At 39.9% G+C, this 17,605-nt stretch overlaps 1 protein-coding gene across 1 annotated transcript in view; it reads left to right on the top strand.

Annotated features, from left to right (window-relative positions):
* Positions 1 to 17,605, top strand: part of ALLC (allantoicase) — an 823,350-nt gene that overhangs the window by 500,494 nt on the left and 305,251 nt on the right. Inside the window, exon 8 of the mRNA XM_085610751.1 lies at positions 14,877 to 14,910. Within this exon, the coding sequence (XP_085466877.1) occupies positions 14,877 to 14,910 (34 nt within the window). The remainder of the gene's footprint in view (positions 1 to 14,876; positions 14,911 to 17,605) is intronic.

Here is a 17,605-nt window from a genome sequence, read left to right as displayed (position 1 = left end):
GTTATCCAATTATGCTCTCCTGCTGCTATCTTTTGTTTATTTAATATTGTGTAAAGTTTGGCCCCACTTGTTGACAATAAAAAATATTTAAAAAAAAAAAGAAAATACGTGACAGCCTGTACCCCAATCTTGTGGCTTATTGATGTATATAAAGATGTTAACTTTATGGTTACAAGTAGGTATTCTCTTTGCCGTCCAGTTTCCATTAAGACTCTCAAAAAGTCCCCAGTGTCTTTGATGTAAGAGTTTAGGGTAGACACTATTGGCGCCAGAAAGTGGTCCACATAAGAGGCAATATTTTCGTACAATGACCCACAATTGGAGATTATGGGTCTTCCAGGTGGCCATGTGAGTGTTTTGTGTAACTTTGGCAGGTAGTAGAGCTAGGTAAAATCGGGTTATCATTGTTCAAGAATGAAACGTCTTCATCACTTAATAATCCTTTTTCATGCCTGGTCTTTAATTTGTTGTTTAATTCCACTGCTAGGTCATTGATGGGGTTTCTCTTCAGTTTTGTGTAGTTGGTTCTGTTGTTTAATTGTCGCATAGCTTCCCAAATGTATTCCTCCTTATCGAGGATCACTATGTTCCCCCTTTTATCTGCCAGCTTGATCTCTATGAGGTCAGTGACTTCAATGCTTCGCGCTCTTGTATGGTAAGATTTTCTTTATTATGTCCATGTTCGACATTTTTCATCACTTCCAGTTCCGATGTTACTAAATCATGAAATGTATCTATCCAATTGCCAGGATATAATGCAGGACAATATTTCGATTTGTTCTTAAATTTGTTATTTATATATTTGTCTGTCCTAATACCCATTTCTGCCAATATTTGTGAATCAGATAGACTAGCATCATCCAACCTTGCCGCATACACCAGCTGATAAGTGCGCCCTTTGCGATATGGACTTTGTTGTTTGCTATATATATATATATACATATCTTGGGAGTGTTCGATACAAATTAAAGCAGTCTCAATGACAATTGTCTGTCTTTCATATTATGCCGCAATGGTGCCCCTAAAGTTTCCAAATGCATACTTCTCCTCCCTTCACCACTGCCAATCGATTCAAGAGTACCTCACTCGTTATGTTGACCCTTGTTGGGGAGCTCCTCGTCAGACCCTGGGCTCTATGGCACTCGGCGCAGGGGTCGGTATATATCCAAATACCCACCAGTTTATATGCTTGGCGACTCCGTCGACGCTTGTGCCTCTGGTGCCCATATGGAGGTGCAACATGCCAATAACATATTTCGCTCCAATTTCCACCTCGGCGCACCCTGCACTCTTGATGACGGGTGCAGAAAAGAATGGAGGTGGGTCCATTCGTAAACATCATAGCTCCTGGGTCAGAAACAGACACTGCACTCTCGGGGTTCCTTCATCCATTTATTAAGCGAGGGCGCGTTTCGGCGTTCTGCCTTCATCTGCTTGCATTTGGAAAATGAAATAGTATATCTGTGACGGTAATGTAAACTAACAGATGGCTTCTCATTGGACACAGTGGATAGAAGGAAAGAGGGGACTGGCTGGTCGCATACCAATGTCTTTCTCCATTCTGGTTGTTATAGCAGGATACATATCTCGGAAGTGTCCGATACAAATTAATGCAGTCCCAATGACAGTTGTCTGTCTTGCATATTACGCCGCAATGGTGCCCCCAAAGTATCCAAATGCATACTTCTCCCTTCGCCACTGCCAATCGATTCAAAAGTACCTCACTCGTTGGTCAACATAACAATATATATATATTTTGCATGGAGCTTCCGGCCCACAGTATCAAACAGGAAGGAACGGCACTCAGCAGGGCTATGGTAAATCAGGCCGTAGTTTATTCCATCAGGATAAACAATCGGAAAAAGAGCGTCTTCGCATTTCGGCACAAAGCCTTTGTCACGACGCTGATGCACAGTTACCAGGCAACTTATAAACAGAAAATAACTTGACATAGAAGAGGATATTTACATATTGCATTGACTAGTGTGCTTATAATGGCGGCCATCTTATAACATCAGATTCAATGTCAGAAGGAATGTAAGGACAGAACAATTTACAGTGAGTACGCAAAATCAGCATTTACATAAAAAACCAATATGAATAAAATGAAAATAAAAGAACACACATTGTGTTGAATCTCATTCATAGTCAAATTCGGAACGAGAAAGCATTTATCACTAAACCAATTATTGGCTTGCCATACTGATTTAGAAAGTGCCCCATTGGGCATACAATATATTCTCATTGACCTTAGGTATGGTATACATCTAATGTCCCATTGGGCAGTCTTTACAAGCCTTTTGTAAGTTCTATACTGTGGTTCAATACACCATTGGCTGTGGTCATCTGGCTAATAGTCATAACTGTAAAAACGGCCTCACCCCATTGGGTATAATAATGTTCTATTGCAATTAAATTTTGCCTCTGTTTACAGTATAAACAATGCCAGCTGTACCATAGTCGAAAGATAAAACATTGTTTAGAACTAAATACTATAATTTTAACTGGGAAAGAAGAAGTTAATCATACTAGATTAAAAAAAGAAAAAGAAAAAAAATTGAAAAGAAAAGATACTTCACCTCTTTTGCTTTGCACTCATTGAACTGGAATCCAAATTCAAATGAGACAGTCACTTCTGACCAGGGCCTGCAAACTAGAAAATACAAAAATATATATGAGTCCAACCAAAAGTTGGCTCATATTCTACTATGTACATTATAATCTCACTCTTCCCTTGTAACTATTATGATTAAACAACAGTTAAAAATGACAATAGAAACAGGTTGAATTGGTATAATTATCCTTACAGGTAGGTATAAATCTCTTCATCAACATTAGGACCAACATGTTCCCTTGTATTCAATCTGAGGATGTATCTGCACTCCAACTGTCTAAGTGCCCTCTCTCTGTCACCCCCTCTTTGTGATTTTTCTATTTGATCAATCACTGTGTATCACAAATGGTTTGGATTACAATCATGTTGTTGTTTAAAATGCCTGGCCACAGGGTAGGATTCATCAACATTCTTAATTGCCCGCAGATGTTGCAATATTCTCTTGTGCACTTGTAGTATGGTGCTACCCACATATTTCTTTTCACAGGGGCAACTTAAACCATATACTACAAATTCGGATTTGCAGTTCAAAGACTTCCCCATAATCTGTGTTCACTGTTGTTGCATACATACCCTGTGTACCTGCTTTGCACTTACTGTATTTTTAGGTCTCGCTGAGACAGCGCAAGCTGTCTCTTTGAGACATTTTGTAAGTGGGTTTTCAAAAGTGCTACCCACATGGTTTTGCTGGCCAAGAGCTTGCGTGCACGATGGCGTGCACGTGCACAGCTGCTCCTCTGCTCCTTGCATTCCACCCTCCCTTCTCACCCAGCCCTTTGATGCTCTGCTCGCATCTCCCTTCTCCTCCTCTTTTTTCGTCACTTGTATTCAGGCTCCTCGCATTCCCCCCTCCCTTCTCGCCCAGCGCTTCTTGATTTTACTGCACTTCGACCTCTGGGTAAACATCACAAATCATTTAACGCGGTGTGTGAGGCGGCAGGAGTGGCTCGCTGCACCGATGCGAAACACAGCTCTTCCCCTACTCTGTGGGCTTTGAATACACCCAGTGATTTTCATTAGTTGCTTTGTCTGTCTTCCAAAATGTTTCGGTGATGAATAGTTTACATATGTCCCGCTTTTTGACTGTTTTGTTCCTGCCATGGAGACTGCTCCTGCTGGATCCTTTCACTATCAGCCATATGTTTAGTTTCAGGCATACTACTTTTTCTTTCTGCTCTCTCCTTGCTGCTAACTTGTTTATATTTCTAGCTTTCCAGACAGCTAAAGCTGTTTCCCAGTGATTTTTTGAATGCTGACCATTCGTTTTTGGATCACATTCCACTGCCGATATTCACCAGGCCTGCGCCTGCATCACTTTTGTCACCTCATGTGCCCATCCTTCTCTCCCGTTCCTACATAGAACTGCTGCCCCCTGCAGCAGCATCGCCCCCCCACCCTCTCATCCCTAAAGCTTAGGGCTCAGGTAAAACGTTTCTCACATGCCAGGAGCAGTGTGACATCAGTAGTTGGGCAGTTTCGCATTGCTGCAGGGTGCACCAATAAGCTCGCTTTGTTTGTCTGTGTGCTCTCTTTTCTAACAGAGGCCCTGAGTTACCCCTTTAGTTTTGTAAGCCCTATCCTCTTACGTTTGTTCAACTCAACATTATTTTGCCCCTGTTGTTTGTTTGTGTTGTCTTCTATGCCCCCCAACGCCCTGTGTGCTTGCCCTCGGTCTGCTGCACCCCTCTATTTGATTTGCTTCCACTCCCCAGCTCCGATTGTTTCCAGCTGCCATCTGCTGTGCTTGCGCACCACCTTCCCGTGAATCCATAAAGAGCGCACGACCCTGCTCTGCCCCACAGATGGTTGGTGATCTTTCACAGACACCTTGACAGTTTCCCCAGGGGAGGTGGTGGCCAGGGGTCTTATGTGTCGCAGTCACCAAGGGAATCACTGCTTTGTGGGAACGTGTACCTTTCTTACTGCTCTCTCCTTGTTTTTTTTTTTACTGGTTTGTGCATTTTTATCATCATGATTTCGCGCTTTCTGGTAGTAGCAGAATGCGTAAAAACCCGAGCGCTATTCACACTCTACGCGTAATCTAAGCTGTTAAAAAAAGATGCACAAAAAAGATCCGTGCCCATTTGTAGCGCCGCACCAACCGGGGCCCTCAGGACTCGGGTCGTGCCCTTCACTCACAGAAGCGTTCGGGACTGTGTTTTTACTCGTGTTCCTTCATCACATCTTGTTAATTTGTAGAATAAATAAACAACAGGGTTTTTAATTTACACATCTTATAACTTGATAAAGTGATTATAAACTTCATGAAAACAGGAGAGGGTTCAGAATTAAGCATCTCCGGTTGCACTTCTGGACAGCATGCTAAAATAAAACAACATGCCAGGCAGGCCAACATGTCCTAAACCGTTGTATTTTATGGCACATTGGGTTTTGTTTCATAGAAAGGGCACATGGTCGTGGTTAAGGTGCTGTTAGATCAACTTAGATCAACTTGACTTGCTTGTTTAACTCTAGATTACAATTAGCATTAGCAGTCTGCATACCAGCCAACTTACAAATAAATTTCACAGTGTGAGAAGGGGGCAGGGGCTCTTGCAGAAAGCTACTTTCGAGGCACACTTCCCTTCACCAAACCCCCACTAAAAAACAAGCATTGGCATAGCCAATAGGTCTCGCCTTTGGGACCTTATAAGTGTTTAGCCATGCAACAGTTGATGTTGCACCAAGGATATTGTGCTGGATAACTAAACACTTATAAGGAAGGCGAGACCTATTGGCTATGCCAATGCTTGTTTAAAACCTCTGACTGGTTTGAGCCAAGTGGTTTTCTCAGGGATCTGGTTGTTAACTATGCTATCTTTGATAGACTTTGTTCTCCTGAATGTTATGGCTGGTCTATCTTCCATTTCTACCCCTAATGTGGAATCTTGTTTTATTAAATGCCAGTGTCTGTGCAAGATTTTTCTTATTTGATTATGTGCCGTGCTGAAAGGCGTGATGAATCTGCATTGCTCGTTGGAATTGCTAGCTACATTTGTTGCCGACCTCCCTTTCCTCTGTGACTTAGGGTTAGACTGTGTGTTAAATAATTAGTCTGTCCTTGATTTAGAATTCACCTTATCCTTAGCTTGTTTAAGAGTTACCTCATCGTATCCCCTAGCTCTTAATCTTGTTGTCATGTCAGTCTCAATTACTGAAAATGCCTCTTGGGTACTGCAGATTCTTTTGGCTCTTATTAGTTCCCCGTATAGTATGCTCCTTTTAAGACCACCTAGATGTGCGCTGGTAGCGTGTAAGGTTGAGTTGCCTGAGGTTGCTTTTCTGTATACTCTAGTTGCTATTGTTTAAAGGCCAGATTGGGGACGAACCAACCCGTCTCACTAAGACACAATGGCATGAAAACTGAACTACTCACGGTGTATTGGGAGTAATAAAAGTAACATGTGCTCATACCTAGACTTGGCATATAAGATCATATGCCATGGTAATATGTTTATTTAAATGTATGTCCACTTAAGAAATTGAACAATGATGCATTTTTTGGGCATATATGACTATCAATCCCAAAATGCCTCATGATTGGTTAAGTGGGAGATTGGTATAAAAAGGTAAAAGCGAAGATGGACTATTGCTATGTACCGTGACCAAGACCTGTGTGGTTGAAACGCGTAGCTGGAGTAAAATGGCTTGAAAAATAAATAAGTAAAGAAACCCCCAAAGAGAGAGCTGCGTTATATTTTGAATTTGGTGAGAAAGATATCTTCAAGGAAAGTCCAGTCATGCCACATGCACCAGCTGATAAGTGCGCCCTTTGTGATATGGACTTTGCTGTTGGTTTTATATATATATATGTATATATATATATATATATATATATATATATATATATATATATATATATATATATATATATTCACTGAAAAAACCATAGGTTTCAGGGGTGTTATAGTTAGCTGGACTTTTCACTTGTACAAAACCATTGAAATTCCCCCGTTATAGTTAGTTCAGCTAACTATAACTCGTGCGCCCGCAATGCACTGCTGATGACGTCACATATTACATCACTCATGACATGGTCAGTGACATCACTCATGACATCACTGATGACATCTCAAATGACATCACTGATGACATCACTAATGACATCATCCTTGTAATAGAGTGACAGACCTCCTCTCACCCTAATATAACCTTTGATACACACATTCAAAAATAGAGACTAAAATTTTTAAAACAATGGACATACCAATACCAGTTAGAACAACCTCTTCAGTAATTCTAAGATCCACATACACATCCACTCATTCACCAACAGTCCTATACAGTCACTCATACATGTACTCATTCATCATATGTACTCATACACCTATACATCCTGTTACACAATGCCACTCATCCATAGAGTTACTCACACACATAGTCACTCATGCTAATCAAGAATCAAACATACATTTACTTGCATATACAGTTATACACACACCACCACACTTACTTCTACGGAAACTTACACATACTTAGTCTTTTAAACAATCACTTATAGAAACACATACTTATTCATACAGGAACTCTTTCAATCTCTCACTCTCACATATACTCACTTATATACACCAATAGTCACATATACTAGTTTAAAACATATCTAGTTACTCATAAAGACACTATTGAGACAGTCATTCACTCACTAACACACCCATACACACACTCATCCACCCATACAGTCCTGCACACATGCTGTCTTCAACACATGCAAACAGTGAGTCACTCATTCATGCACCTATGCACTACGTAATACCCCCACCGAACCATGCAGACACTCAGACTGATACTCAAAAAACCAACTAATAACCTATATAGACACCCATGTAGCTACTCACCAACCCATGCAGCCACTTATACACAAAGTGAGAGACTGATACAGATATTTACATATTTAAACATTACTCACTAAGCCATGTATTCACTATGATACACTTAATCAGGCAGTTACACAATCAATTTTTCAAAAACAAATCATCCATTTAGACACTTATATACCCATTTATTTATTCCATCGACCTTGAGATATACATATATAAAACATATTTAATTTTCAGAAAAACACACATTCACTGGATGATGTCATCAGTGATGTCATCAGTGATGTCATTTGAGATGTCATCAGTGATGTCATGAGTGATGTCACTGACCATGTCATGAGTGATGTAATATGTGACGTCATCAGCAGTGCATTGCGGGCGCGCGAGTTATAGTTAGCTGAACTAACTATAACGGGGGAATTTCAATGGTTTTGTACAAGTGAAAAGTCCAGCTAACTATAACACCCCTGAAACCTATGGTTTTTTCAGTGAATATATATATATATATATATATATATATATATATTGCTCCTCCTCACTCGAGTAACTGCCGCCGCACGCCAGACCAGAGGGTGCGTCGTCTTAAGCGAACTACTCCAGCAAAGTCCGCATACTATCCACCAGTCCTCTGCCAGCAGCCAAAGGATGACGACGCCGTGTCTGGGCTCGATAAAGTTTTATTTAATCAGCCGATTTGATCGGCTGATTAAATAAAACTTTATCGAGCCCAGACACGGCGTCGTCATCCTTTGGCTGCTGGCAGAGGACTGGTGGATATATATATATATATGCATGTATATATAGATATATCTATATATATCTATATCTGTATATATCTATATTCACTGAAAAAACCATAGGTTTCACACACGTTATAGTTAGGAATTAGCATTTAAAAAACCTTAGAAATTCAGTGAAAAAACCATAGGTTTCACACATGTTATAGTTAGCTGGACATTTTACTCGTAAAAAACCAATGAAATTGCCCCGTTATAGTTAGTTCAGCTAACTATAACTCGCGCGCCCGCAATGCACTGCTGATGACGTCACATATTACATCACTCATGACATGGTCAGTGACATCACTCATGACATCACTGATGACATCTCAAATGACATCACTGATGACATCACTGATGACATCATCCTTGTGATAGAGTGGCAGACCTCCTCTCACCTTAATATAAGCTTTGATACACACATTCAAAAATAGAGACTAAAAATTTCAAAACAATGGACATACCAATACCAGTTACAACAACCTCTTCAGTAATTCTAAGATCCACATACACATCCACTCATTCACCAACAGTCCTATACAGTCACTCATACATGTACTCACTCATCATATGTACTCATACATCTATACATCCTGTTACACAATGCCACTCATCCATAGAGTTACTCACACACATAGTCACTCATGCTAATAAAGAATAAAACATACATTTACTTGCATATACAGTAATACACACACCACCACACTTACTTCTACGGAAACTTACACATACTTAGTCTTTTAAACAATCACTTATAGAAACACATACTTATTCATACAGGAACTCTTTCAATCTCTCCCTCTCACATATACTCACATATATACACCAATAGTCACATATACTAGTTAAAAACATATGTAGTTACTCCTGAAGACACTATTGAGAAAGTCATTCACTCACTAACACACCCATACACACACTCATCCACCCATACAGTCCTGCACACATGCTGTCTTCAACACATACAAACAGTGAGTCACTCATTCATGCATCTATGCACTACGTAATACCCCCCACCGTACCATACAGACACTCAGACTGATACTCAAAAAAACAACTAATAACCTATATAGACACCCATGTAGCTACTCACCAACCCATGCAGCCACTTATACACAAAGTGAGAGATACACTTAATCAGTCAGTAACACAATCAATTTTTCAAAAACAAATCATCCATTTAGACACTTATATACCCATTTATTCTTCCATCGACCTTGAGATACACATATATAAAACATATTTAATTTTCAGAAAAACACACATTCACTGGATGATGTCATCAGTGATGTCATCAGTGATGTCATTTGAGATGTCATCAGTGATGTCATGAGTGATGTCACTGACCATGTCATGAGTGATGTAATATGTGACGTCATCAGCAGTGCATTGCGGGCGCGCGAGTTATAGTTAGCTGAACTAACTATAACGGGGCAATTTCATTGGTTTTTTACGAGTAAAATGTCCAGCTAACTATAACATGTGTGAAACCTATGGTTTTTTCACTGAATTTCTAAGGTTTTTTAAATGCTAATTCCTAACTATAACGTGTGTGAAACCTATGGTTTTTTCAGTGAATTTCTAAGGTTTTTTAAATGCTAATTCCTAACTATAACGTGTGTGAAACCCATGGTTTTTTCAGTGAATTTGCAAGGTTTTTTAAATGCTAATTCCTAACTATAACGTGTGTGAAACCCATGGTTTTTTCAGTGAATTTGCAAGGTTTTTTAAATGCTATTTTTTTTTTTTATTCTTCATTTTTTTCAAACATATTTTTAATTTAATTTTCTTATCTTTTATAAAGACTATGCTTAAATTTTTAAAATCCTTAAATATTTTTTTTATATATATTTTTTAAAATAAACATGTAAAATTTATTTCCAGATTTTTTTATTTTTTTTTTTTTTTTTTTTATAGTACGCGTACCGTAAGCTCACGGTAAGCGTACGGTTTACGCAACGTCCGTAATCTATCTACGCTGCTTGCGTATAGTTACGTACTTTGCGTAGCCACGCGTACTGCGCGTGGGACGCGTGCGCGCTTACGCAACACGCGCACGTTACGCGGAAGTGCCGGGAAATGACTGTTATGCGCATGCGCGCAAGCGCGTGTCTTTTTTACGCGCACGCGTACTTTTTGCCGTAAGCGCTCCGTAAGCGTACCGTAAGCGTACGGTAGGTCATGTGATCATGAAACACAACTTTTGATTGGTGGAAACTACTTTCAGTTCTAGAACTCTCCTACACCACACCCATTCCCCTCATTTCTGCTTGTGATCCCTTGGAAGAAGGAGCTGGTTTGTCTTTGGGATACGATGGCAGAACAGCAGAGCCCTTCTGAGAGTGAGGCTAGCACCAGCAGCACTGTCTTGAGGCAGAGAGCGAGGAAAGTAAAGCCTTCTTATGTTTGGGATTATTTTACTTTTCCAGAAGGCCAGCAAAAGGTGAATGCACCCTTAGTTACTTGCAGGCTGTGTCAGCGTGTACTTTCTAGAGGTAATCCTGACAGGAAGTATTCCTTTGGGAATCATACCATGATCAGACACCTCAAGGATGTACACAAAAGGACACATGGTCATCTTTTTGGAGGTAACTCTTCAGAAAGACGAGCCAGTACATCCACAGCAGCTCAGCCTGGACCATCATCTGCAGGGCAGACTCCTTCTTCTGCAGGTCAGGTGAGCCCTTCATCTGTGGGGGGAGAATCTCCTTTTGCTGGCCCTCTGGAAATTAACCCTCGGTTTGCGAGGGTTGAAGTACGGTGCGCCACTTGTCACGATCTAATTACTTATAGGGAGACAAGTATTTCCCTAGTGAACAATAAAATAGATCAGCACACTTGTCGTACCGTCTAATATTCCCAATCTTTCTTTCCTCTGTCCCTGCATGAACACAACGGCTCTTTTAAGAGCCAACCTTATCTTTCATCTTTTTTTTACATATGTTTTTAAAAACTTTTTTTTTTTTTTTTTTTTACCGTACGCGTACGGTAAGCGTACCTTTTTTATTTTTTTTAAAAAAAACACTAAAAATCATTTATCACATTACATTGACTTACCATACTCACTCAAAAAAATATTTATTCATTTGTTTTTTTAAAAAATAGTTTTTAAAATGGTTGTAGTTTTCGAAAATTTACTATATCGATCTGAAAAAAAAGAAAAAAGTATTAATATTTTTATAACAATTTATAATACAGTACACATATTTACATTTTTTTCCAAAAAATATTTTTGCCTCTCTTAACAATTGGAAATCACTTTTACAGACTGACACATTATGAAACCACTATTTTTGATTTATTTAATTGCACGTGTCCAAGCTGTTTTTTTTTCAGACCACCACCATGTGCATTCTCTGTGACTGCCTACACTCCACCAAGGGCAACCAGCCTTAGTGATGCTGAATGTATTTGCATTACAGACTTAAACCTGAAAACCCCACTGGCTTGTAAATACTGTGCATGACTATACACGGCAAGGACATGGGTGTGTGCTAACCCTCTGCTTATTCCCCCAAAAATTCGCTCCCCCTTTCCATCTAATGCAACTGTGAAATCACCAGAGCAAGACGCAATAAATCTCTGCCTATAATTCTTCTATGCACACAGAGTCATGTTTTCACATTAGTCCCAAAACGAAATTTCTTTGCCAATTTGAAAGCACACTTACTGCTCTTTTTTTTTTCAGGGGCAAGTGTAAATCACTTTTACACACTGACACATTATGAAACCACCATGTGTAACTACAACAAAAACAATTCCCATTTCTATTATTCATTTCTTAAGTTACCACATACATACCCTCTCAAACTGTAAACTCACCTTTAAAATTAGTTAGTTGTGAAAGAAATGTGACACTCAAACAGCAGATTATCAGAGCCAGGATCTCTGTTGTGTTCACCTCTCTCCTCTCAGCAGAACCAGATAATGGCAAACTTTCCCTCTATTTTTCCACACATATACATGTAAGTTTCAAATCTCAGTGCTTCCCCCTTTTTTTCACATGTAATCACACATTTCTATTGGTTGAAAACGAACCCTTTTCCAAAAGTACCCTTCCCCCAACTTGACTTCTGCCTAGTACCCTTCCCCCAACTTGACTTCTGCCTGCTACCATAGCAACAGCTCATGGAACACTGCTGTGTGCAGTTAGGTCAGAAGTTCGACACACAATGTTTCAATTCCACAGAGCAAGAGTGCTTGACTTTTCAAACCTAACAGCAAATCCATAGTAGTGTTCTTTGGTTACACATTTTTTTGTACCAATACAAAACATGCTTCTATTAATTTACACATACAGCCTAGTTTTTATTCTAGAATGGTATGAAACAGCCAATCAGTTCTTTTTGTTTTGAAAAAAATATGTATGCCTCCATTTCCAAACTGTCTTTCTTTTCATATTGCCATTCTACTGAAAGACACCTCCTGAGTGCATCCAGATCTCCTTTGAAGATGTTCACAGTGTGGATTGTAGGGCACAGCTATGTCTTCTGGAGTGAAAAGTTTGCAGAGAAAACAGATATGGTGAGAGACCTTGCTTTGCCAAATGTAGACATTAAATGGATTGGTCAGAGAGGGTTAAAGTGGCACCAATTGATGCCAATGGTGAAATCCTTCATGCAAATCCAACACCCTGACCTCATAATAGTGCACTGTGGTGGCAATGACCTAGGCACTTTGACTGGGGTAGGTCTGGAAATGCTTATGAAGGACACCTTTGCACAACTGTTTTCACTTTTCCCTAAAACTGCCTTTGTGTTTTCCAACATATGCCAAAGGCAAAAATGGAACTGGTCCAATCATTTCTGTCCACAGATTGACAAAGCAAGAAAGCACGTCAACAAATCTGTTTCTGCTTTCCTCCGTGACTATGGTATGGGTGCCATTTACCACAACAACTTGCGTTACGACATGCAAGACATTTATAGAGGAGATGGTGTGCACTTCAATGATGAAGGGAACAGAGTCTTCCTCTTGAACCTTAGACTCTGCATCGGTACTTACTTGTAGGTACCACTAAAAAAATGACTCCATAAACACAACAGCTCTTTTTAGAGCTCCCTAATTTCTAAACTCTTAAATCTGCTTTTCATTTATTTATTTTTATTTTTTTTACCGTACGCTTACCGTAAGCTTACCGTACGCGTACCCCGTGATTTTTTTTTAAAATCAATAAATGTTTTTTTTGTACTTTTCTGTCCATCTTTGACCCCCTTACAATTGTTAGGGGGTCTGTAACTCTCCTCATTGCCCCCTTTCCTTGTTTTCACTCTTTTTTTTCAGAGTGAAATACACAAAATGGCGGCCGCCGCTTCCTGGTTTCGGCCGATTCGAATGTTTACTAAGATCTAAGAGCCAATCAGAATCGCGCTCGCGCACGCCACCGTACGCTTACCGTAAGCGTACGGTAAGCGTACCGTAAGCTGGCTCAGATATATATATTGATTTAAAGGCTATTTTCTCAGAATCTACTGAACAGATTTACACCAAACCTACAAAAGGCACTTCCTTGACCTAGGGACTACCTCTCTGCCAAATTTTGAGTAATTCTGTTCAGCCGTTCGGGCTGTAGCTCGTTCTAAAGGTCCTATGGAAAAATGCATGGGAAAAACGCGTTTTGGGACCCCCCTTTTATCTCAGCCCCCGCTCGACGGATCCCCCCGAGACTTTCAGGGTAGGAGCGGAGCGTAGCGCCCCACCTATTTTGAGAAATTCGCGAGGATTCGTCGACCGGCGCCAAAGTTATTCAAAATAGAATGTTGAGGTTTTCCTATGGAAACGTGGTCCTAACTATAACTACCTACTGGCGACCGCCAGTAGGTAATATACATATATATATATATATATATATATATACATATATATATATATATGCACAATTAAGTTGATTAAGTATAATTATTAATTTATTCAAAAAATTAGGTGAAATTTTCAAAACAAAAGTCTTTACATTAATACATTTGAACATGTTTAGTACATATTAAATACAAATTATAATATTAGTGATGGCGTGTAATTATTTTCAAATTATTGGCTAAAGATTAGTATTTATGAATGAAATACATTCACATTTTATTATTTAACACAGATTCCATTTGAGGAGTTAATGTGCATGCTCTCTAACTTTTTTTTTACTAGTTCCAAATTAATTTAAATTATTTAAAATTATTTTCTATATTTATTTTTAACATTAAAATAAAATATATTTAAATATACTTTCTTATAGGGAGATCTCACCGTGTCGTGATTTCCACCAAGAGATGATAAGTTACTAATAGTAACGTTATACTCATAAATTCAATCATAGGCGACTCCACACTCATTGGAAATCTCCACACAGAAATGGTGAGTACCACAAGAGTGGAGAGTTACACCACAGTGGAGGAGTAGATCTACACATACAAATTTAGGTTTGTAAAGGGGGCTCTATATATTTGGTATGGAAACACAATAAATAACTCATCGAAAGATATGTAAATCCTTCACTGTAAACTAGCATTAATTAACAGAGTTAATTCAGAAACAGATTGCCTTCTAACAACTGTATTTCTTTATATTTGCTTACAGTTGAAGTCTGATTCCTGGACTATTCTGCTTCCAATAGTAGAGCTAAAAGCAGGGCACCCCGAGACCAATCACAATTATTTTCCTTTCATTTCTCAACAGAGGTGGACTCACATAAGACTTAATATGTATCCAGGTAAGATGTGTAGTCATGCAATTGTAAATGACAGTTACAATTTAAAAAAAAAATTGTATGAAGGCATCATGCTAAAATTAGTTCTGTAATTCTTACAAAGATGTTGCTTACAGTTCAAAGTGTAAATATATGATGTAGCATGAGTTGTGTAAATGCTAAGAATTGTATTCTGCTATAAATGTATTTGAACTAAAGTAAACATTATGAGTTATCATTGGTGTCTCACAGTTATATTCTTTTCAGACTAAAATGTGGTATGTTCTGGAGGTAATCCGTGATGACTGCCACATTTCTCTAAACTCAACAAGGAAATTCTAACCAATCTCTGAAAAAGCAATAAAAAAACAAAATTAACACGCATTAGAAAACCCAATCAATCTTGCTTTGAACATTCACCACAGGGATATTGGTTTTGCCAACGCTTGTTTGCTTTGGCATGGTCCAATTTAATATTTGAAAATGGCCATTGGCCATCTTGGAATGGAGAGAACCCTCACTCTTGCTTGGCATTGGAATGAGGGGGGTAGAGTAGATCATGTTGATGATCGACAAGATGTTGGGGGCAGACATGCAATTTTTTGACCTCGGTCTTACAGAAGCGAAAAGATAGCCTATGGGATCTGATAAGGATATGCGTCTGAAACACAGCGCCAGGCACACGTGGAAAGCACTTGTCGGTAACGGTGGTTCCGTTTTTTGATTGAGGCAGTAATGAGGGTGTGGAAGGGACTCCAGTGGGACCCTCCCCACGGACAACATCATTGAGGCCTCAGCTGACGATCTATCTAAGCTGTTCACTGTGCCAAGAGCTGCATTAACCATATAGAGCCTGTATTTTACCAAGAAGTACCACCTGGAGGGAAGGTCATCTTGAAGTTAGACAGATGTTGATTTCCACAACTGTTAGGGTTCTGGGATGGGAAATTAATTGAGAGAATAGCCTAACGTGCCACCATAAATCCTGTTGCACAGAGGTTCTTACACTGCAATTCACAATTCACGATGCATTCTCGGAGGGTCCACGGATTAGAGTGCCTAGCGCTAGCCCAAGCTGTCTCCAACCATTTGATGCATTGGCTGCGTACAGTAGCGCCGCCGCGTACACTTATGTCACATAAGGAAAAAAGCTGTGAAGGACAGAGCAGGGGCAGAGGAACTAAAAGAACAAAAACATCAGACCAATCATCATTCAGCTGTATCTGTAAGCTGCAGGGTTATCTAACTTGTTTTGCTGTTCTGCCGCGGCTCACACTCTATTTACTTGTGTGTTGTTCGACCCATCCTCCTCTGCAGGCTGGTGGTCTCATTCTCTCATCATGGACACTATCAAGTAAGTGTTCTTGATACGTGGGAAATCCAGGGCCAAATATTTGAGGTAAAATATAATACAATTGAGGTAATCTATGTCAATAAGAAAGTGCAAGTTCACAGTTTCATGTTTTACTTAATTTACTTCTGTAAGAGTATTTGCTTTTCCCATCACATTGCTATTTTCTGGCTTTTTTTCATGCAAAATATTAATCTTGCATTGTGCATGCTGTAGCCTGGGTCACAAGTAGGTGTCTACATGAGTTAAGGTTATGGGTGGGTGTTTCTAATTGGCCATGATACAGAGATCTGGAGATGAGGCTGAACGCTGTTCAAGTTTCTCACAGTGGTTATCACTGGGTCATAAAGGTGTTCAGACTCATTGGCCTCTCTGTGGAGGGCACAGAGCAATGGTGGTATGTGCCAATCGTAACTGTGACTATATGTGAAAGGGTGTGAAGGAAGTACAATGATACTGAAATACTGACTGGGGAAAAGTGTTTACAATTGAACGGGTGTGTTGTGTGTGTGGTTGTGAATGAGGGGGAGATTGCGCCTGATTTAGAGTTTGGTGAACTGAGCTTATTCCGTCAGGAGGACAATGCCTCCATCCCATCATGGCAGTTCTTCTCAATGTATAAAAGTTTGACTTTTTTTTTCCTGGACTCTATTTTTGCTGCTTTAGAACTCTACTCCTCGTTGCAAGTGCACAAAGTCCCAGTGCCCTCCATTTAAGCATGGTTAAATTGGTATATTCCTAATTGACACATTTATCTTGCTCATAAGTCCTTAGTCTATGGTGTAGAAAATACACCAAAGGCTTGGAAGTAAAATGCCACTCGTGGACTGTGCAAAAACAACAATTGATGGACAGAATGCAGAACAATGTCATACATTCACCCCAGTACAGAGATCTGGGCCTAAATCCATCGTTTTTTTGCTCACCATGCCGTTCCAGTTTGAACCAGGCCATATGCAAATCAGTCTTGACCCTGTGCCTCATGGGAACAGTCCAGCCCGAACTGCCAAGCCAGGTCCTCCCTGAACCGGAAACAAGCATCCTAGGACCGGTTTCGGGGTTTCACCCCTCTTCAGCCAGGATAGCTTGATTCCAGAGGCATGGAGAGCAAGGGACCCACGTCTGGGCATACCCTTCCCACTCGGGGTGACAAATGCAAAAACAACAATTGATGGACAGAATGCAGAACAATGTCATACATTCACCCCAGTACAGAGATCTGGGCCTAAATCCATCGTTTTTTTGCTCCCCATGCCGTTCCAGTTTGAACCAGGCCATATGCAAATCAGTCTTGACCCTGTGCCTCATGGGAACAGTCCAGCCCGAACTGCCAAGCCAGGTCCTCCCTGAACCGGAAACAAGCATCCT

The sequence above is a fragment of the Triturus cristatus genome, chromosome 6 (assembly GCF_964204655.1).
Source record: "Triturus cristatus chromosome 6, aTriCri1.1, whole genome shotgun sequence".
Lineage (NCBI taxonomy): Eukaryota > Metazoa > Chordata > Amphibia > Caudata > Salamandridae > Triturus > Triturus cristatus.
This window is presented reverse-complemented; position numbering and strand designations above follow the sequence as displayed.